The sequence below is a fragment of the Plectropomus leopardus genome, chromosome 11 (genome assembly GCF_026936395.1).
Source record: "Plectropomus leopardus strain MGB_pleo_1.0 chromosome 11, ASM2693639v1, whole genome shotgun sequence".
Taxonomy (NCBI): domain Eukaryota; kingdom Metazoa; phylum Chordata; class Actinopteri; order Perciformes; family Serranidae; genus Plectropomus; species Plectropomus leopardus.
In genome coordinates this window covers 31,948,861-31,972,854 of record NC_142186.1, presented here as the reverse complement: position 1 = coordinate 31,972,854, position 23,994 = coordinate 31,948,861, and the positions used below count along the sequence as shown (strand labels likewise).

The 23,994-nt window shown below is 39.7% G+C and overlaps 1 protein-coding gene and 1 long non-coding RNA gene across 12 annotated transcripts in view; both read left to right on the top strand.

Annotated features, from left to right (window-relative positions):
* The window catches only part of satb1b (SATB homeobox 1b), a 76,139-nt gene extending 67,543 nt beyond the window's left edge, over positions 1 to 8,596 (top strand). For all 11 annotated transcript variants that reach the window (XM_088084635.1, XM_042489903.2, XM_042489905.2 and 8 more), the window contains 2 exons: positions 2,581 to 2,790; positions 5,577 to 8,596. In XM_088084635.1, the coding sequence (XP_087940761.1) occupies positions 2,581 to 2,790; positions 5,577 to 6,206 (840 nt within the window). In that variant the 3' untranslated portion in view covers positions 6,207 to 8,596. The remainder of the gene's footprint in view (positions 1 to 2,580; positions 2,791 to 5,576) is intronic.
* A 4,108-nt stretch (positions 8,597 to 12,704) lies between these two features.
* Positions 12,705 to 23,994, top strand: part of LOC148188314 (uncharacterized) — a 112,497-nt gene continuing 101,207 nt past the window's right edge. The window contains exon 1 of the long non-coding RNA XR_015778082.1: positions 12,705 to 12,977. This is a non-coding gene — a long non-coding RNA (uncharacterized LOC148188314). The remainder of the gene's footprint in view (positions 12,978 to 23,994) is intronic.

Below are 23,994 nucleotides of genomic sequence, written 5' to 3'. Positions count from 1 at the left end.
TCCTGCTGGTTTTGGGAGTGTTTGAGTTGGATTACTCCATCGTTGGGCCGGGGTACAGTTTCTCTGGCTTTGACAAGATGGTGTGTGGTGGTTTTGTGTGCGTCTGTTTGTGTGTGTGTGTGTGTATGTGTGTGTGTTCTCCCTCACTACCGAATCAGCTGAAACCACAGACAGCCCAACTGGAGCGCCGTCCAAATCCCTCTGCATGCAAATTAAAAACGCAACAATAAACGTGGCAAAGGAACAAGGTGGGCACGCAGGCTTTATGGCCCCCTCTACCCGCTCGCCTCCCTCGCTCTCTCTTTATGTCTCTCTCTCTCTCTTTCTCCCCCTCTCGGCTTCCTCCAAAACCCCTCCTGGGTTTGATGTGGCTTATGGGAGGAGTTGGAACAGGGGACAACCAAACTGCTGAGTTATCTCTTGCATGCAGTGTGGCGGCGTGGCTCTGCCCTCTGTGTGTACGCATGTGTGTGTGTGTCTGTGTGCGGACCAGCAGCGCGGTGTAATCCTGTGGAAATGAAAGGTGCTGCCGCGCACTGGCCGGGAGATTACAGCGCCGCTCTGTCACGGTGCCAGGACAGACTACCCGGCTGAGCGAGTAGCCCTCTGCAACACACACACATACACACTCACACACCTCGCTGCTTCTCTTTGACGCCGTGTTTCCTCCTCGCTGGTTTCACTCCCCGGCCGTCCCTCCTTCTTCATCCACTTCTGTCCCTTTACAGCTCTCTTGTAGCTTCATCCCCCTCTCTCCTCTCCTCCCCTCCCCCCGCTCCTCTTCGCTCTCCCACACAGCACCACAGTGTGTTATTTCCCTTCGCTCTTACTCACACACTCGCTGGCCCGCTGAGGTTTAGGTCATCACGTCTGAGGCTGGGAGGCCACGTCACTCAACCCCTGCAGAGCCCTTCTGTCTGTGCAGTCGTGAAGCCTCACTTTGTCACTCAGCTCCGCGAACAAACACACACACACACACACACACACACACACACACACACACACACACACATTTGAATTCAAATAGCAATTTCAAAGACTGGAAAAGTTTAGGAGAATTAAAAATACCCAGATAGTTTTTGAAGATCATGGAATTTTGTTTCACAAATACCTTTATGATCGAGTGTACGTGGTTCAGTTAACCCTCTGAAACCTGGAGCGACATTGCTTTTCTTCTTTCAGACTTCACTGACAATTATGCTACGCTTTTAAAAGAATTCAAGCCATTTTGCCAAAGTTTTAAAGGGTTAATAATGTCTTTCTGAATTTCATAAAATGCCTGGGGACCAGCAGTACTTAAGTAAAAGTAAAAGCCATACTTAAGTAAAAGTAAATACATCTTACCAGAAAACGATCTTATGAGAAGTTAAAGTCTCCTATTAGAATATTAGGATATTACTTAAGTATTGGAAGTAAAAGCACAAGTAATTGCTGTTAATAAATAAGCAGGTGGTCAGTTTATTTTTTCCGTAACATGTACACCACCTTAGAAATTGTCTTTTTCACAACTTAAAGAGTTAAAGAACAAACCAAACTTGTCCTTCTTCCCTCATTCATCACTCCATCCCTTCTTCCTTTCCTTCCCTATTTTACAGTAACTAAAATGCTCAGGAGAAATCTAGTGGCGTAAAAGTGAAAGTTAAGATACTCCGAAAATACTTCAGTACTGCTAAGAGGTATTCTTACTTTGTTACCTTGCACCACTGCTGTGAGCTGATATCTGTTAAGCTGCACTCTTCACGTGAAATTCTTTGCAGTTCAGCAGCTTTTACTCCACAAAATTAAGACATGAAGCTACATGAGAATTACAATGAGTTGATGCCACTTTTCGTCCTGCACTTTCAGAAACGTGTCACTCTTCTATTGAATCTTTGGCTCATCAAGGTCACGCTCATTGTTCACCCATTGTATTGATCAAATAAAGCCGTCCTGATTGCAATTGTCCCGTTGGGTTCCTCAGCTCTGTCTTTCATGGCCCTCTGCTGGAGTGTTTCAAACATGGGAGTCACTCGCTTCCTCCCAAGGGTGCTACTCAATATGCAAGTGTGTGTGTGTGTGTGTGTCTGTGTCTGTGTCTGTGTGTGTTTCTCGTCACGTTAAATTGTTCCTTCCTGCTGTGTTGCTTGACCTTGGCAAATTCACGTCTTCGTCTTCAGCTGAGCTGAGGCAGAGACACACACTAACTGCAGGTGCAGCTGCTCTGAAACAAAGAGGTGCTTTTTTTTTAGTGATTTGGTAACAAAAGTGTTTTTGCAAAACTTTTTTTTTTTTTAATATTATTTACTTTTACATTTATAATGGAGTTAAATTGGATCTTTTTATTCTTGGTGCTTTGACGCTTTCCTAAGAACATTTGGGTGTTCAAGTGTTTCTATGACTCATATCTATTTCAACACCAGAGGAAGCATATTAAATAAAACTTCTGTAAAACTGTGTGAAATGGTTCTCATACTCTTGGGCCTAAAATTGTTTAAACACTTTTAGAGGCAACAGTCAAAAATCAGACTATAATAACTTTTGACCCGTGCTTCACTGACCTGCTCTCTGTCTTCCTGTGTCTCCCTCTTATTCCTCCGTCAGGGTTGGCTCTGTGAGCTGCTGCGCTGGAAGGAGGACCCGTCTCCGGAAAACCGGACGCTGTGGGAGAACCTCTCCATGATCCGCCGCTTCCTGAGCCTCTCTCAGGTGGAGCGCGACGCCATCTACGAGCAGGAGAGCAGCGCCGGGCAGCAGCAGCACCACAACGAGCGGCCGACGCACCTGATGCACATCTCCACTGACCAGCTACAGGTGAGCATGACGACACGAGTCACGACTTATAACGGGCTCATAGTGTGTGTGTGTGTGTGTGTGTGTGTGTGTGTGTGTGTGTGTGTGTGTGTGTGTGTGTGTGTGTGTGTGTAACAGAATTCACCAACAACAGTGTTGACAGGCTTTATAATAAAAACTGATGTAAACATGCACATGCAAACAAGTACAATAAATATGGAGAAAGAAATAAACATATTCATTATATATTATGATATTCACATTTTTAGAATAACAATTGGAAAGCATTCATGCATGGGCACACACACCAGGTTTTACTACTGATTTTGTACTGTAACCACAGACCCCCGCTATGTTATTCATGTTAAAAGTAAAACGATTAGTCAATTAACTGATTAATCGATCAGCAGAAAGTAAGCTGACAATTATTTTGACAACCAATTAATCACTGGAGTCTGTTTTTCAGAGACAAATGCAACAATGGCTTTTGTCTTGTGTGACAGTGTCCTGAATGTTTTAGGATGTTGGTTTTGTTGGACATTTTTAACTTTTTGACAGCTTAGGTTACTCTGCAGATTTATGTTGTTAATGCAAAATTTAAATCAACTGTTAAATTAAGATACATTATTAAGATTAAGGTACCCAGCAGAATATAAAGTAGTAGTTAAAATTAGCTGCAGCAATCAAGTAATGGACATATTAACACATCAATAATTATAATCCGGTGATATAATATATATTATTGGGATATAATGTATATCACTGTGAAATGTTGCTATTCTGCAGGAAAATGTTGATACTTCAAGAATATTTTGATGTTGATACTTTTGTTCTTTTACTTTTTGAAAGCAGGACTTTAACAGAGTAACAGAGTATTTCTACACTGTTCAATTGTTAGTGTTACTTTAGTAGATGGTCTGATTACTTATTCACCACTGGTCACAATGAAAATGAATTCCTTCATATTAGTATTTTTTTTAATATAATGTAAATAAGGTGCCAGAGTGCATAAACGCCCCTGCGTACACCTGACCTGCTGCGGCTCCATTTGCCTCGTGGCAAAAACGAGGACAGAAAACGTCTAAAGGTTGAAAACAGGCAATTTATGTATTATACACACTGATAAATATTATTAATGTTTGTTTATTAACTGGACGCTGGCCTCCTTTTAATTTTGCAGAAGTGGCCCCTGAGGCAGAGCAAGTTGAGTATCCCTCAAGTAAATAATTAATAGACCAGCTGAGAAAATAATCAGCAGATGAACTGATAATGAAAATGTTAAATGTGACCTTAACTCATGTGCACGGGCTGCAGGTGAGACACGAACACACTCTCCTGTTAAAACGCTGCCTCTGCATTCATGCATATTTTCTCACTTTTTTCTGTATTTCTGTATCAGAAACAAATAAGTGCAGAATATAATTTCCAGCCGTACGTTTCATCTTAACTAATCTTTCAGGAATTCTTAATAAACAACACTTTGGATTTTTTTTTTTATGAACTCTCGTTAATTAGAAACACAGCAACAATTAAAAGTTCTTACTTTTCAGCGAAAGCTGTTTTCAAAGATATCATTAGCCTGAACTTATTTAACAGAGCTGCTTTATAGGAGACATCTGGCAGATGAATAGAAAATAACACCCGGGCTCAGTTAACGGTCGAAATATCTTAATGAAGTACAATAATACTTCTATTAAAAGTCTGCGCCACAGCTGAGTGGTTGATTAGTTATTTGGTTACTTGGAGACATGGCCGGTGTTTCACAGAGGCTGCCATTTACCGGATATAAATAAGGTAATAGGATTTCTTTTACAAATCAGTTTGAGCAGCAGATAAGGAATGAGGGAATTTTGTGCATGCAAACAGAAATGGTTGCAGATTGATAAAACAGGATTATTTCTGATTTAATGGCGCAGTTTTTAAACCGTCCATACGAGACTGCTGTTTAAATATTTCGGTCCTCCACTAACACGATACATTAGCCAAATTAGCTCCCATTCGCTCAACAAGAACTATCATGGCTCAGTATATTGGTACAGTAAAATCACATCTTTGGGTGCATTTATGCAGCTGGCAAACAGAGTCCCTGCAAAGTGCTGTTTTGCAAACTTCATTATGAAACACCTATTCTACAGTGTCTGACTCAGAAATGAAAATAAAAGAGCACCCATTTTGCGGGGTCAATAGGGACCACGAGTTGCCCACTCACTCCCTCTCCAACCACACAATGAGACATTTTACGAGTAATGTGTCATGTGTTTACACTAACGGGATTCTGACGGCAGAGTGAAAGCCATCGATAGCATTCTCACACTGCGGCAAATCAGCCAGACCATCGCAACGTGAATTGTGCACAGGGAGCTTGTTTATCACTGCCTGGCAATAGAGCCTGATAAGCAGCAGAGGCTATAATAGAGAGGCCAGTTTCCCACTGTGTGCAGGGCTGAGTGTGGCTTCTGGGTTCATGTGTGTGTGTGTGTGTGTGTGTGTGTGTGTGTGTGTGTGTGTGTGTGTGTGTGTGTGTGTGTGTGTGTGTGTGTGAGTGTGTGTTGCCTCTACCCCCACAATGAGAGACACAATCTCCCACTTCCAAAAAAGAAAAAAAAAAATCATATCTGCAGAACTGATTACATTCACTGAGATATTACATGGAAAATTCCTTCAACCAAGTGCCTGTTCTATACACAGCGGGCCCATTTTTCCTCACAACTCAATTGATTTTAATGAAAGGCCTTATTAAGGCGCCGATAAGTGTTCACTGATAACATCCTCGTCTCCTTTCTCTTCCCCTTTTTTTCCCACTGCAGGCTCAGCCACCCCAGTCACAGCAGCCCTCCCTGTCCCTCCAGCACCCCTCCCAACCCCTTTTGTCCCAGCAGCCCTTGCAGCAACTGCAGCCCACCACCGGGCCCCGGTTGCCGCCTCGCCAGCCTTCCACCGCCTCTCCAGCTGAGACGGAGGACGAGAGCAGCCGCGGAGGGAGCATCAAGTCCCGCACCTGCGGGGGGAAGATCTCCCTGGAGGCTCTGGGCATCCTGCAGAGCTTCATCCAGGACGTGGGCCTGTACCCGGACGAGGAGGCCATCCACACCCTGTCGGCCCAGCTGGACCTGCCCAAGCTCACCATCATCAAGTTCTTCCAGAACCAGCGCTTCTACATCAATCACCCCGCCAAGGCGCCCAAGGAGCCCAGCAACAACAACAACAGCAGCGGCAGCACCGCCGCCACCACCAACACCAACACCAGCAGCAGCAGCAGCAGCAGCAGCCCGGCCTTCGAGGAGGAGCTGACGGACTTCAGGGAGAGCGGGGAGCTGCTGAAGGAGCTGGACGAGAGCACGCAGACCAACAGCACCATCTTCTCCATCAAGATCGAGGAGCAGCTGGCCCGAGGCGCCGAGGCCCAGTCGGAGTCAGAGCACGAGGCCAAGGAGTAGGACTCTTCCCCCGAGAGTTTTCTTGTGCACACACGCAGACTGATGAGTGTGCTAAATGTAAACGCTCCGGCCGTCACAGAACCACCGCACTGCAAACACAGAAGAGTCGTGTTTTTAATCAGCGTCTGGACTATATGAGGAGTGTTTATATATATCAGACTGACAGGCTATGTGAAGTGTTCACACACTGGAAAAGCCCATTTCAGACTACTTTTTGGATTTTGTAAAACTTGTATTATTCACTGTAAAGACTGATGCATCATTTAAATAATCTGCACAAAAAATTATTCTAAGTATGTTGCCGTGGATATTTGCTGACTGCACTCTATGTCTGTTGTTTTACACTGACTTACTTTATCTTTTTTGAGCTACTGATTATATTTAAAAAGAAAAAAAAAGTCCCCCTGGAGTTTGCTAGGACTTTGATAGGTGTTTACGTATGTGATGTTTAACTGGATTTTTTTTTTTTTTTAAATAGCAATTGAAATCAAGGACCAAGTGGTTGACAAGGCCTTAATTATGAGGTATCAAGTCTGGAGCCTGCTGGCAGATTAGTTATTCTTTTAAAAAGCGCATAATGTGATTATGGATCACTCCAAACTCTGGAGCGCGATCACCCAGCCCAGGTGAATCTCCGAGAATAGCTCAGTCTTTACATATTATTTGTTAGGGAGGAAATATAAATATATATATATAGACATTATATTGTAACTGTAAAAAAAAAAAAATACAGTCTTAAAGAAACTATGCCAACAAATGCCTTGTACTATACGGCACTGCCGATGTTAGATTATTTTGCAAAACCTTTGTCACTGTAACTCTCTGAATTGCCACACAGTTAGAAATGTGAATTACACCATGTTTATGTTGTCCGACATTATTTATTTGCAGTTCATGCAGTGTTTCTGATGTAATTACTTTTTTTTAAAAGTTTATGTTGCGTAGAGCTTTTTTAAAATCTCCACCGATCTTTTTTCTATTTATAAATGTGGTTTCGATGGGCAGTAAAAACAAAAAGTGTCTTAAACGTTTTAAATGGAGAAATGTGCTTTAAAGGTTGCCTATAAAAAGTGCTGTATGTCGAGCAACTCATGCTACAAGCTTCACAATTAATGTTGTATGCAATTTTTACTATCATGCAAATAAGCTTAGGTAAAATGACTAACCTATAGAACACCTTAGAGAGAAAAACATATGCAATCTGTGTGAAAATCGATGTCTGCGATGTGTCTTCCTTTGGTTAACAATCCAATTCAAAAAGCTATTCCTGTATAAATATTCTGTATAAAAGTGTTTCTTTTTTATGAGTTTATTTCAATGAGAACACCAGTTATTTTGTTACAACTGACTGTTTTATAAGTGTTTCTCGGTTCCTTTCTGCAGAAATGTTCTAACTAGAAGTGGTTATTGATTGTTAATTACACAATTAAACTGTTTGTATTGTACCACAGATTTCTTGGCATTAACTTGACCAGACTCTTTTGACACCAGAGTGGGATTTTTTTTTTTCTCTCCCTCTCTGCAAACAAAAGACGAAACAATGTGAATTGTTTTAATCAACTTCCAGACTCCTTCAGCTGCAGTCACTGAACACATTATTTGTAATAACTGTAAATATCACATCTTATGAATCATTGATTGTTTATTATTGTAAATATATTTGAAGTTTGTGCAAGAGCTCACCGTACAAAAAGAAATCTGTCGTGCCTCTTCCTCTCGACTGTACCCGGGATCTTCACTTCTTACTGCTGAGTGTATCTGAAGCACCTGTGAAATCTGAAATAAATAAATGTTAGGTGTGAACACCTGTAATAGCAGAGCCCTCTGCAGGGAGTAAAGATAGAAAACAGCACAGGTGTCCTGACCTCGCCGTGAACCCCAGGTGAGGCCAGGTGTCTGCACCTTTAGGAAATTACCCTCACCTGTTAACACCCTGCGATATGTGCCAGCCAGTCTGGGCCGGCGTTCCCTTGATGTTCTGCTCTTTTTTTTTTCTTTTTTTTTCATGAATAAAAAAGCCAGAGTGTAACGCTGTGTGTGTTCAGAGGGAAAGTAAATCATGTTAAAGAAGTGTGAGATGCTCTCCGGGGGACGAGACGTGTCAGGTTAAAAAAAAAAAAAAAGAAAGAAAGTAAAGAGGCACCATTAAGCCTTATTATTTCCTGATTTTGACTTTACAAGTGACTTACTCGCTGACAAACAGGGGTGACGGCAACAACAAACAACAGGAACTCCAGCGTAATGCTCCTCTTCATTATCGCTGCTTTCATAAGGATTAGTCATATTTGCCTCAGACTTAGGAAAGGTTTTTCCACACAGATGGCTAATACTTTCCAATAACAGTGAAGCTTGATTTTGGGGGTGGTCACAAGTATTTCCGAGCAGGATTAGTACTGTCATGAAAAACTTGGAAAAGTCATGGAATTTCCAGGACTTGAAAGGTTTTGGAAAACTTAATATGCCCAAAAAGTTTTCGAGGAAGTCTTGAAAAAGATCCATGACGTGTTAAAGGGCCGTTGGAAATGTGAAAATCTAATCATTGTTTCTGTTTTTACAGTTTCTGCCTGTGATAAAATGGTGTAATTTTTTGTGATTTTTAAAGAATATATGTAGGTTTGTAAACCATATTTTCTTTAAAAATCACTAAATATTTTTTAAGAAAAACAAAAAAAAGCCAAAATTTAAAATGAAAAAAAATCACAAAATGTTTGTAAGAAAAAAAAATCCAAAACAAATTTAAAGAAAAAAAGTTTTTTTTCTGTGGAAATGGCATTTTTTTAAGAAAAAACAATTGTCATTTTGTATTTTAAAAAAAAGAAAATTGCCAAAAAAATTTTTTAAAGAAAACATGCCCACAGGTTTGTTATGCATGTTTTTTTTTTTGAAGAAAAAAGAAAATTTTAAAAGAAAAAAAAATGCCAGAACTTTTTATCCTTAAAAAACATTGGTAGTAACATCAATACGAAATACAGACAACTGAAGTCGTATGCCCGTCCCCTGAGGCCAAGATAAAACACATCGGTCCTTCCCGTTTCCTTAAAAATGTATTTAACATGCCTCCCCAGTGTCGCACCACCTCTTCTCCTCTCATAAAAACAAGCAGCCCCTAACATATACTTAAATATTCAGCTGTAATCTTGTTCTAAAATCATTATTTTTTTTTATAATATTTGAAATAAAAAAACTATGTAGTAATGGAAAATAACCAATAAGGAGTATCAGTGGTTGTTTTATTTTATGATCATGGAAATTTATTTGTAAACAAATGGGAAATGGGATTTTAAAACATCCTATAAGGTTTGGGATAATAAAAAACGCTGTCCACATTCAGCTGTAACTTGATAACGAACTGAAAAGAATCAAAACCGCAGTCTCGTCACCAGAAAGCTCCAGTTTTGTGCTAAACGCTGGAGTTTCGCCACGGGTGGGTATCATGGGTGATTGCTCAGAGAAGACTGGCAACAGTTTCTAAACTCCCGTCTCCGTCAGGCTGTTCGCCGGCTCTCCACGGCATCAAACGCACTTCAAAGACTTTCCCCAGATGTCAAAATAGAAATCATAATTACGACAAGAATGGTGACTGATGAATCACCGACTCTGTTACCCCGGGCTCCTCATGCTGTTGCTTATTTTTAAAAATTAGCAGGCTACACAAGATAAGTTTCCCAGAAAGCATTCATACTAGATGATGCCACATCATGCTGCGGTGTGCCACTTTTTGGGAAAGGAAAAAAAAATAAAAACCCAAGTAGATACAAAATCTGTTTGTGATATTTGTAGAATTTTTTAATGTCATAGCAAATAAACAGTTTCCACATTAAAGTTCCAGTTGGCGCATGTGGCCTGCTGAGGGTTGGGTGGAGTCACTGAGGCCAAAAAAAGCTTCAGTGAGATTCACAGATATGTTGAACATATTTAGAGGTTAGAGCAGGCACTCGAGTATGAGCTGAAATAATCATACCATGTGCACTTCAATCATCTATTAATAACTAACATTTAAAGTTAAATACTAATTTATATCATTACAATTTTAAAAAATGTATGGAGGCTGTATTCAGCAACACTGCAATATAGAAATACTTCATTACAAGTAAATTCAAGCATTCATTAAGTCACAAAAGCAAAGGCATGTAAGTGTTATGAGCAGGATGTACTTAAAGCATAGCTGCAGATTTTAGGGGGAGGCAGAGGACGCGTCACCCAGAATATTTAAAACATGCACATTTGTCTCCTCAAGTAAAATCATCCAAGCAGCAGAACTTATGTTGACACATTTAAAGACATTTACACCACAAATCAATGCAGAAAAAAACCCAAAATGTTGTGCATTAAATTTCACCAGAATGCAGTAAATAAGGTGCTCAGTGCTCAAAATATTCTTGCATAATTTGATTAATGTATAATACATAATCTTTAATAAAACTTGACTTGACTTTGTTTTTAAAATCTTGATCTGTAAAGTAACAAAATCTGTCAAATAAATGCAGTAATAGAGTAAAAGTAAAGTGCAAATAAAAAGTACCACATTTCCAATATTTACATTGTAGTGAAGTACAGGTATGAGGTCAAGGTCAAATGTATTTATAGAGCGCTTTATAAACAAATCATGTTGCACCAAAGTGCTTTAAAACATGCATCACTGAGCAGAAGGATTATCAGAAAAATATAACTGCTTAAATATAAATAGTGCACATACACACACACACGTACGCACACATACACATGCACGCTGACATTTATTCAAAATCATTGCGATGGTGGCAAGGGAGTAAAAGCAGCATTAAAATATTCAAATCCAGTAAAGTACAGTTACTTTAAAAAGTGGAGTACTTCAGTAAATGTACTTAGCAGCATCCCAACACCGGTAAAAACCCTCAGCAGACACATTACTGAAGTGACAATCTAAAACAAAACAGCTCTGATGAAATACTTGCATCAAACTTTTATCACTTCTAATAGGTGTAAGTTATTCCGATAATGTGCTTTTTTTTTCTATTGCCGGGATGCACATCTGCAGGATGGACACATTTACAGAACGTATACATGCTCCGCTGAACACAAACCCCCAGAGTGCTCATGAAGATGTCAATCAACAGAGCACATTAACACTTCACAGATGACTTGAGGGAATACTGGAGAAAACACGAGTTGGGCTTTATGAATCCAGATTTCAAGTGAGCATCATATTATGTGTGTGTGTGTGTTTTTTCCAGCCTGTGTTGTACATCACTTAACAAGTCTGAAAGAGGTGGTCTGAAACTCGTCGCTCTGCCAGACTGTCAAGTGTCTGACTGTTGGGTAAAGCAGCAGAGGAGCGGCTCACGACTTGGCTCACAGTCCTCTGTTATATAATCCATCACATGTGGTGCTTAAGCCAGCGTGAGCACTCATCGGCCTAATACACAACAATTAGTTAAAGAATTTATAGAATCATGAGGATAATGTGAGAAGTGGACACGACACAAACAAGAGCTGCGGTGCAGAGGAACTTTTGTCCTTGTGGGGAACATTTGTCCCAGTGTATGATAGAGATGAAAACTTTTTAACAGAGAAAAAAAAACCCTCATAATTTTAGATGAACATGTGATCATTTATAGGATCCACAGCTGTTCATTTCCTTTATTTATTTATTTATTTTCTTTTTTGCTGAATGTAAAAATAATCTAAACATCTGAGTGGAAACCAAACTTTTAAAGCACAATTTGCAGGTGATTTGCGCTCTCTTTTATTTTACTCCTCATTTTCTGTGACCATGCAGAGGCCTTAAATCATATAAAAGTAGTAATTTCTTCTTTTTGAAGATTGAAGATGATCACTAACAAAGGGGTTCCACACTAATAAAACTCAGTAACTGTTATTTCATAAATATGACTAAACAAATAAACAATACAATATTGTAAAAATAACAAAATATAATTTTATTGTACAACAATGCATGTTTTCTGCCCGCTGTGCTTGAGACAAAAAGCAAAAGTTAGTTATCAATTTCAATGTATTTTTAACATATTGCAACCGTCCCCTGAGTTGGGTCGAGATGCAACATCTGATTTAATCTATTCAAATAATATTTTCTGAACAATATGTCATGTATAATTATGTTTAAACTCTACAGATGTAAGTTTAATATATTATTTAAAAAATAGTTGGCATGGTGCAAATAACCTGAGAGAAATGCAAAAATTGTTGCAACTGTTCCCAATCTCCTTTATGAAAATAATCTGGGGAAAGGTTTGAGTTCCCGTTCACTGTGAACGCAAGCGTGTTGCGCATGCGCACTTCGAGCTTGTATCCTACAACATTGAGGTAAAAAACTGCTCTTCTTTGCCTTTTTATTTCACTATAATACATCAATGCTTTTAACGTAAATGCCGATTTCGCCATAATACATCCACGGTAAATACGCCACAATTGCCGTCAGTTACGTATGTTACGTACACACGAGATTCGACGCTGAAAATGTGCGCACCAGTTAACGTCACTACGTCACAGCTCATTAACGTAAGTCAACGTCAGAGTTATCATGGCGGCGGCACGCAAAGACAACTCGAAACGGGAGGATTTGGGATTTCCAAAACAAAAAGGGCGCTTCAGGAATTTATTGCGAAGTTAGTTTTTTCCAGTATTAACAAAAATACGTCAACTAACGGGACAGAAAAGTGTTAAAACGGACCGGAACCAAAGACTTACGTGGCTATGCTAACAGTTGGACTGCTAACCAGGAAACATCGACGGATGGATATTTTCTCCAAAAAAAAGCAGATCTGCAGACTGGTGAGTCAGTGCACACTTTGATGTTTGTCAAACTGAAGTGGACTGTGTGTTTTATCATGGACAGAAACATAGCTGGCCGCTGTGCCACAATAAGGACACGGTTGCAGTCTGATACTGGACAGGTTACTGGTGCTGGTAGCTGGTTTTAGCTGCTTTAAACTGGTTTTAGCTGGTCGAAGTTGGTCTTAGATGGTCCTCCTGACCCAGTTCTTGCTGGTCTTTGATTGTTTTACAGCCTATCAAGCTGTGCACATTTATCTTCATGCATAAAATATGAATGAATGCTTAACTGATTTATGTCCTTTGCTTTTCACACTTCCCTCTTATGACACTGTTATTTCTCCAGACTCAAACACATTGATTTGGTTTCAGTTTTACAGAAACTTCAATGGATAAACCAGCTGTAGTGAGCACCACAAGCCGGTATGACCGGCTAAACCATCAAAAATTACACAAAAACATACCTTAAACTGGGCTTCAAAGCTGGTCAACCAGTTTAACAAGTCAAGCTGTTATTTTTTCCTGCAGGGAGATAATTACTTGAGTAAAAATCTTAAAGTATCTGATATTAACTCTACTTAAGTATCAAATGTAATTTGTGATTATGAGTAAATGTACTTAGGTATTGAAAATAAAAGTTCAACAAAATGCTGGTAATAAAGAAAAGAGGTCAGAATTTTGAGAATTATGAAGTTTACCTCTTCACAACATACACTTAAAAAATGGAGCTTACATTACAGCTGAAGAAAAATATGGTCTCTTTCTTCTTTCCTTTCCTATTTTGTAGTTAGTGACCAAGATGCTAAGGAGAAAGGTAAAAGTAAAAGTATGTATTTTATTCAGGATATGTATGTAGTGGAGAAAAAGTGCAGATACTCCTAAAAAATGCTGAAGCATCCTGAGAAAGTATTAGTACACCACTGGTTATTTGTATGCCACGCTTGTACAGTATGTGAATCCTGCGTCATCTCTGGTGAGAACTTGCTTGATTTGGACAGTTTGTGATATTGACAGAAATCAGCATATTTGCCGATTCCAATTTTTGATTTTAAAGCCAGTTTATGTGGATACTGATGATGTGCCGATATTATTGTGCATTACTGTGATAAAGGAAGTTTCTCTGAATAACTCTTAGCAAGAAAAAGGACATTAACTTTTATCTCAGTCAGGAGGTATGGTTGACCCTGTTGCAAGGTAGGATGCAGTCTTTTAACTGATGTGATTGGTTGTCACAGATACACCTTTTTGTGAGCCTGTAAGGTGTGGACACCTGCTGGAAATGAAATGAACCTACGTCAAAATATTAGACTGTGAAAGCGCTGTTTGTATGATTACACTGCTACATTGCTACATTTTTCCAGTTGTCAAATATCTTAGTGTTGTGATGAACTTTATTTCTGGCGTTATATCTTTGGGTGGGAGATGTGAGAGCATCTCTAATGAGATTGACCACAAACATTATCCCTGTACAATCTAATCTGTAGTGTTTTATTAACTCACTGTCATTCAGCATTGGTAGAATTTTTTCTCCTCTCCTTAAAAAAAAACTCTGCAGCCTCTTTAAATTCCTTGTCCGTATTCCTAACAGCTTTTCACAGTTTTTCACCTTTCACCTTAGCAGCTCCCTGTGAATATGTCCCGTGGCCTTTATGCCTACCCTGTTACTGACCCGGTCATGTCAGAGGATTTTGGTATTTTTAGTAAAGCAGGAAAGCTTAAAGACTAAACGGTAGACCTTGAGGGCACTGATGCTCAATGTTAATGGCCATTGCAGAACATTTCAGTGCTACAGTGCAAAAGTGTATGAAATTTGCTGCTGGTCATGAAGAAAATGTTGGCATTGGATGTTATTAATTATTATTTCCTGTCTGAACTTGACTGATTGTTTCCCAAAAAGACAATTCTTTTGAGTTTTCATTGCTGATTGATCTCTGGATCGAGGCTGACACAAACTTTGTGCATGAATTACTCTGTGATTTTAGATTCTTGTCTGTTTTGTGCCATGAGGAATACAAATCTGCTAAAAAAAACCCTCAAACTGACAGAAGAAGTGAAGCAGTGGTTGGTCAGGAAGTTAAATCTTAGCCAGGTGTGAATTATTTTTTTATTATTACTATTTTTGTAGTTTCAATGGTCCCTGTTTTGTAAGTCATATGTGTCAAGGGTTACAACACAACACTGCATCATATAAGCCGTTTAATGAGGATAAGTTTAAAGCATTAAGACCTCAGTATTTTTAAAACCCTTTGCACCGCCCTGATCAAACACATTACTGTAAGCTACAAAAGGCATTTCGAGAGAATAACCCCAATAATCCCATGCAGGATCCTAAATGGTTTTTATCTTTCTGTCAGTGCAAACACTGACACCAGTGAGTGCACATGCTGCATTTAAAGGCCTGAAAGAGATTTATTGGGCAGCACCTTCGTGATGTTTCTGCTACGTTTAGCTCCAGATTAATAGGGACGTTACACTCAGGTTGCTGCAGCACATCGGCAGGTCTGGCTCGTGCAGGGGAGTCCTAAGTGCCTACCCATGAGCCCTTGGGACTGCGCAGTAAATCAAACAGGAAATGCAGCAGAAAGCCTAATAAAGTTATTCTAATGATAGCAATCTCTGCGGGATCACCCCGAAGTAAATCGGAAACTTCTCTGTCTCTCCTCTGCTGAGCTGCTCGGTAAAAAGCAAACATTAAAAAAAAAAACATCTCAACCTCTGAATGTGAAGAAGCGGAAACAGAAGGTTAGAGGTGTGGAAATTAATAACATTAATCACTGAGTTCCTCTCGTGCTCTTTGCCTTCTGGTTTTGAGGAGACGAGATTAAACATGAACCAGCTCAGGGGAGATTGAAACCGTCCTTCTGATCACATTAATTCTGTAACATCATGCTCACATGAATATGGATGCTGATTTCTGAAAAAAGTCCTTGTCTTATCCTGATTATTAGTACATACTAATTTTCAGTAAACCCAGTATTTTCAGTCAGGTGAATCCCGAAACTCAGAATTGCAGATATCACCTCCGAGCTGAAAAGTTGGGCCCTTCAGCTTGTTTTACACTCAAGGTCTTGTACTCATGTTTGACATCACCGTCTGCCCTTTGATTTTGTCTCAGACATAACAGCTTTAGTTTGAAGTTTTTTTTCGGCAGACACAACAATGCAGCCGAAGCTCCACAGCCCTCAGACCTTCCACCTCTTTACAATTCAAGCATCTCAAGCATAATGTTGTGAAACGGACAGATGGATCTGCTGAGCGTCCAAAGAATTGTGTTGTCTTCAAAGTTTGTGCCAGAGCCTCCGGTCCATTTACTCGACTGTGAGTTTGAATCCATGAAATCAATATTTGTCTTTTTTAATGTAAATTTGCACTGAAAGAAGAATGTTGCAATGGATTTTACAAAGCAAGGAATTTATGACATTTTGGGGATTGCAGATTGCATATTTAAAGTAGCATTTCACCAGTCCTCGCTTAAAACTACACTATCCTTGCAGTAGAGAGACAAAAATACTTTTGAAATTGGTGGTTACATAGTAGAAAATTGAGAAATAGGACACTTTTCCTCAAGAGGGAGAAAACCTACAGCTACCAGAATGCACTGCGCTGTACCATAGCAGTAAACGCAGTAAGCTAAGACTTGTTTCTGAAAACAGTTAAGGCAAGAAATATGCAACGCGGCAACAGGATCTGCTTAGTATTACTGTTTGATCTGTTTGTTTTCTTTTGGCCTCTGTTTTCACTGTGCAGAAAGCAGTATGGCGCTAACTTCCTGTTCACAAACTCTTGCTATTATGGCTAAAAACGGCACTAAAATGTGTTTTCTAAAACATTTTAGGCAAGAAATAGACAGTATAGTAACCTAATCCTGATATATATCTACTAGTTCTTTTTCCAAAGTCATGAAATACGACCTCTTTACAAGCAATTTCAGTTTAAGATACTGACATCAAAACCCATCTTTTGCATGTAACGTAGCTGGACAGAACCTTTTGGGTGTCATGATTGGCCATTGGTTGGCCAGATGGCACCTAGCACGGCAGTGTTGTAAGCAGGCGGGTGACGTCAGTTGTATGATGTGCTGCTGGATGGCATCAGGTTGAAAAGTCACTAATGACATAATATAATGAGCTGGAAGGTCCGTGTAGTGCCGAAGGGAGGGAGGTGGATGAGTCCAATTAACCACGGACTTTCACCTGTGAGCCTGGTGTTTGTTTCCCATTTGAATGTAGAGTCAAACCATTATGTTTTTTTTACACCCATGCCTTTGTATCTTAATTCTAACCATGTTGTTTTGTTGATATCTTGGCGTTGGCTTCGGTGTGTTTTTGTTGAGGTCCCAGTGTTGGTTGATGCATCCAGAAACGTCAACAGCAGACGCAGGAGGATACCTGGAGTTTAATATGTAGATGTGCACTGACAAAGCGCCGATGTGCTTCAATTTAGATGAGAACTTATATTATATATATATATATATATATATATAACTATTATATATATATATATACTTATATTGATCTGCTTTTATAGTCTTTGTGTCAGCGTTGGCAGCATGAGTGGTAAACCGTACAAAAATGCACAAGTACGGCCTGCAATTCAAGCCCTGAGAGACAGTGAAACTCATCTGGATGACATGTTTTGATTCAATTCGTGGTATGCGGCGGTGTTTTGCCGGGAGGAGGATATCTAGGCACTGGTTAGATGGAGGGAAGTTTACCACAGTTTATCTACACATACTACCCACATTGTTTTGACACAAAGCATCCTTTTAATGTTTGTTTTGTAGCCTTTGTCTCATGGTAAGGAAACTATACATAAGTGACTTTCACAACCTGCAGTGAGTGGAGAGACAAAAATTACAGTGAAAATCAACTCTATTTATCGAGTCTGCGGCCTGTTGTGCATTTTCTAGGAATTTAGTTGAAGTGGCCTCTTGTTATTTGAAGTACTAATTGAACCCATTTTCCTTTTCCAAACCTGTCTTACCACTTCCATTTTAAAGCAATAACTCATCGATGAACAACACCACTCAGCAGGCGCCACTTGTCACAATGGTTCCACTTATGCATTGACCAAAACAGACTCAACAGTGAAAGTTGCCTCACAGATTTTCAGGCCGCTGGCGCGTCAAAGTGCCTCGCCACTTATCAGTCTGAATTGTGTATAATATATTCAGTTTTGCTTTTAAAAGCAGAGAGCTGAAAGCACCTCGGCAGATGAACTGGTGGATTTAAGGTGTGCGCTTTCACAAAATATGGCACTTTTCACAAACCCGTCCTCGGGGGTTTGCACACCGAGGCTTCTCCAATAAAATCCCAAACAAGAAGGAGAAAAATCCAATTCAGTCTTTGTCTTTGAAAATCCTAAATGTCCTTAAACCGTGTAGAACCTTTGCAATATTTGAACCGTATTGAACTTAATTCAGTGGATTTAAGTAAAGCGTGCTCGCATCTGTGTCAGTGTTTGTAGATGTGAGTTGTGATCTTTCAATCATGGGGATGCTGATCCAGGAGAAGTTGACACGTCCTGGTCGGCAATCTGCATGGGAGCTGAGGTGTGGATATTTCATTCAGGCACTTCTTTCCTCTGATCATAATTGCACAGCGACAGATGGGCAATGGTGGAGCGCGCAAGTATACAGCGTGCATAGAAATGTGCTCATGGCTCTGAACAGAAACAGCTTTAAAGCAGTCAGGTGTGGGCTTTTTTTCACACCTTTCTTGCCTATGTAACACCTACTTCTTCACAGCCGGGGACAGAGTAGCATAAAAAAATGGTCCTAAGTTCCAGGAAAGATGCAAGTTTGAGATGTGAATAGTTATAAATCTTTTCCCGTTACAGGTGAATGATAGAAATTGTGGCCGTTTTTTGAATCAGGGAGCTTCTCTACCCAGATAATGGAGCCGTAGCGAGGCCTCTTGCCACCTTTCCCTCCTCGACAAGTAAGCATCAAGAGAAAAAAGGGAGAACGGAGAAGAAGCAGTTAAATTGCCTTAACAGCTGTGCAGGGTATGAATAACTCGTTAGCTGTGTGCATTTTAAGTCATCAAATCCCGAACCCCCCCACCTACCCCTCATTTGCAAAGGGGACAGGAGGGAGGTGCTAATTAAAGTGATAAAGAGAACAAATCTTATCAAATCTGGTGCTGGATTTTTTTACAGGGTGGGGTGGAGGTGTCGGTGTGTGTGGAGGAGAAAAAAAAAATCCAGGGTTACATCTGTATTCTCAAACACTCAGGGAAGGTGCTATTTCATGTTTAATTAATTAAGCAGTCTCTTTAACTGTATCTTGACAAATATGATGCCAATTAGATAGTGAGGAGAAATTGTTTATTGCTAATTAATGGTTGATTTCAGGGGAAAAGAAGTTAAATCCTCTGGTATCGTACCTTTTCCTAACAGTTAACATAAATGAGCAGCTACCTTCGACTCTGAATTGCAGCTCCACTCATTGTTGGATGAACGTGTGTGAAACAGTATGTAACAAAAAAAAGACTCTCTCTGATTCAGATACAGTCCACCTTCACAAACTCATGCTGTGCACCGAGCATTGTACAAACCACCTTAAATTGTTTTTGTAGTTACCAATGTTTTTCATCTGGAATCTCGGAGGGATGTGCACACAAAAACAGATGAGACCAAAACGTTCTCACTCCAACTCCGTATCACCACTTTCTCAGTGGATCAAAATATGATTGGTTTTACTCTACAAGACTTCATATTTTCAGAGACATATTTTAGTGTACTGTTTATCTTTAAAATGAGAATGTTTGTGATCCGGCTGCCATGTTGGAAATAGCCGAACAAAAACTTAACAACGATGACTGTGTCAAACTCTCTTATTTTACAGCTCAACAGTACACAAAAATATGTTCCTGAATACATTTGAAGTTTGAAATAGGCAACGCAGTGACAGAATCATGATTCATATTTGATCAGTTAGTTCAGTTTGACTACAGTTCACAAGCCTTGATTAAGATGAATGTCAGCTGCATCAGAAACTCCTCAGCTCTAAATGGCTGTTTTCACTTGAGCGCAGTAGATTTTAACAAATGCTGCTGGAAGGAAGAGGAGGGACATGATTTTTATCGACGGATGTTTTGTCTCATGTTATTTTCATGTTATCAATTTCAACTTCAAAGGGCTGCATTGAGCAACTATTGAAAAATATGTGATATTGTCACATAGTGTGAAGCAAAGAGACTTAATGGAAATATTGAGAGGGCAAAAGGCAGCTGGAGTGAGCTGGGTGAGCACTAATGAGGGTTAGTTTGAGATTTTGGTTTGTCAGCTGCAGTTTGCTACAGATGTGTGAGCAGTAGTGCTCCACGTGGCAAGTGAGGATACTGCAGCACTGCAAAAGTATAGAAACATCAGTGTTGAGAGTTCACGTGAGAATCAGTCGGAACAAATCACAACATGAGATTGTTTTAATAACACTAGTGGCATAAATACTCCGGACCACGACAGGAGCCAATGTTCAGCCATGGTCACAGTCCAGGTCGTATATCAGGTTCCAGAAAAACCACTGTCTTTCTGTCCCCCATGAGCATCCAGGCACTGGGCTGCTGCTGAGGGTGGGTGGTGAGATTGAAGCACTGAGGCAACGTAAATTACTGAGTTCATGTATCCTTGGTTCACTCACTGTTCCAATTAATCTGGAAAAACTTATTTATAAAGTTATTTCTGTCCATTTTGAGTGAACAGAAAAAAACGGACCATGAGCCTGTATTTTCCAGTTCTCATCTGAAATAAAATAATCTAATACACACACCCACACACACACACCCACCCACACACACCCACCCACACACACACACACACACACACACACACACACACACACACACAAAACAAAACCGCAAAATAAATCTTTAATCTGTTTTTTGTGACTTTGATCGTGGTGTGTTTCCCACAGTATTTATGCACAGCTGAAAGTCATAAACTGCCAAGAGGTCCATGTCCAACAAAAGAGGGCAACAAAAGCAAAACAAAAAAAAAACCCAACAACAACAACATTTTTGCATATGAAGTATTAATATTTTTTTCAAGTTTTATTCTTATTAATTTATAATCCTGGAACCTGTGAACCTCATTTCTACATCAATCTTGAAACAAGCTGATGCTGGAAGCAGGTTGATATATTGGAATGTGTCAGGAGATTTTTATTTATTTTTTTCTCGTTTTAAGAAAATCATATTTTTTAGGACCTTTTAGGGGATAGAAATGACCTGAGATGTTGAAAGTGTTTGTTTACAGCCTCAGTTGTTGGGATTGTGACATCTCGTCTCTGTTGTTTCATGTTTCTATATGGGTCTAAACGTACTGTACGACAGCCTGTAATGTAGTTTACACGTAATTTGATTGTTTACGTCACAGAATGAAGAAACATATTGTAGTTGTACTTTCATGATGACTTGACTGATATTGTAGATTCTGTGGTCTAATTGAATCACCTAATAACTGAGGGCCTGCAGCTGCGTTGGTGGGTGGGGTCGGCCATATAAAATAAATAAATACAGACTGACACACAGCTGTCTGAGGAAGGCTTGAGGTTTGAAGGATGGCTCCAAAAATGTTTGTTCTCCCTACATTGCAAATATAAAGTAGTAGTGAATCCTTAAGATCAGCTTTCTTCTACTTTTGCGATACAAACAGAGCAGTCTTTGAAAGAGCTGCAGACAGATTACAGCAATGTTACAAAATCCATGTCTGAAAGGGGCTTTGGTTTGGATTTACAAAGTTTGGATTGTTGATTTCACATATACTTTAAACATTTTTAAGCATAAAACAGTTTTGAACATCAAAGTCAGCACATTTGTACCAAATCATCAGTTTGTTTAATTAACCTGCAAAAAGGATTTTGATCTCTGTTTCAGTGTCCTCATATGGAAGGAACCATGTGTAAGATTTAGGGGAGATTTAGTGGTGTGTTGTGGTAATGATTGCAGATTGCAACCAGCTGAAACTTTTCCTGGTTAGAATTTCCTTCGTGTTCATTCAGTGTTTTATTTGTTCTTATTCCCAACTTGTAAAATACTGACGCTTGGTCAATGATTTTTGCATCAACTTTTTTTGGGTGTATGATATGCCTATGGGCTGCGTAAGTTTCAAATGCCACTGGTAATGATAATACATTTTAGGAATAATAATAATAATAATAATAATAATAATAATAATAATAATAATAACAATAATAATAATAATAAGAAGAATAACAATAATAATAATAAGAAGAAGAATAAATAATAACACTGATATATGTTGCTGAAAAGGCCCTTTACAGTAGGTGGTAGGTGAGGTAGTTGGGTCCAAAAACCTCGGACTTTCACTTGGGAGCCCACTGTTTGTTTTCTGAATGAATTTTAAGCCAAGCCATGATGTGTTTTCTAGACTGAAACCTGTGCTTGTGTTGCACAAGGAAATAAACTTAAATACAAGGTGTTTTACCGACTTTGTAAGTCTGTTTTGAAGACTGTATGCGTCTATCAAGCAGAAACTGTACATTTCTCGAGAAAACGGAAGTGTGTTTTGAAAATATATGAAGATTTTAACAGGCGTAAATTGACACACTGTCCCTGAATGTCAACAACACACGCAGAGGGATACCGAACATGTCCCGTGTAGATGTGAAAGTCCACTGACCCAGGGCTGATATTTGATGAGCTGGGATGGGATTGTAAACACTGAATAAAACATTCATACATTTCAAATCAATGTTTGTACGACAATACTCATAGCAGAGGGGCTGAACTGGTGGCCGCTGCGACAGTGCAAGTAGTCTTATCTAGAGCCATGTTTGGTTTGTCCGTTCTGGGCAACTGTAGAAACAACACGGTGGACCCAGCTCCTTATGGTGACACAAGGTTAATAAAAACATGGTTCTTATTTTCAGGTGATTATGTACTGAAGAAAACAGACTTATTTGATTATATTTCATTTTCTGCCAATATATTACCCTAAATTCTACACACTGGACCCTCAAAACAAGAAACAACAGAATTCATATGTGTAGTCGTGCATCACTCATGAGACTAATAGTAAAACAGGACTGACCTCTGCGTGTTATTTTCACAGCATTCAGATCCCACGCCACCACTGCACTGAACTCATAAAAATGCCTTTTGTTCCTCAACACTTCCTCCTATTGAACGCACTTGTGAATTATCATTTTCTCAGGGAATACAGTCTGCCGTCATCTTTCAATTATCGTGTGCCAAAGTGAATTAGTTCCCTTAAAATAGCAACATGACACACTGTGAGAGTGTCGCCGTCTCTTTGGCGCCCGCGACAGAGCAACTTTTTCTGTGTCGGGCTGGTAGGAACATTTCCTAATGTGTCACGCCGCTGGTTGATTTAAGTTGAGCAGGAGAACACAGTGTGAGACGACACTCATAATGAAAGTACAAGCCGAACACAACTCTCATGGTCAACAGGAATATCATTCAGATACGAAGTCCTATACGTGTTTAATTTATGGGTGCTGGGTGCTTAATTGTGTTGAGAGGGACCTTCCAGAGTAAATCTATTCTGCATATAATCAGAAATTTACAACTTTTCCATCTCCGTCCAAAGAAAAAGCATGCCGGGGAATGGGGACGGGGAAAGTGTGCGTGAATTTTAATTGCGCTAGCAGCAACACAGCCGGCGACTGCAGTGACATACACCAGCGTTCCCTAAGGTATAAAAATTTAAAATCAACTGAGTAAAAAAGAAAGTTGTCTTAAATGGGGTGGAGGAGTGGAGAGGGGGGAGCTGCAACGGCATATCCAAATGAAGAGAGAGCGACTGAGGGACTAAATTCCCCAAAGATGGTTTATTATTCCATGCTAAAATGAAGCAGGAGCAAGGAGTGGTAGTCAGCGATGCGTCAGAGTTGCTCTTTGAAGACATTAAAAAGCTGAACGCACAACAAAGACCAGATGTTCCAACATGCCTTATTTATGCACCCATCAGCCTGCTTCCCATGTCCACAAAACACCAGCATATTTCTACCTTTTAAACTTGTGCACAGCACACC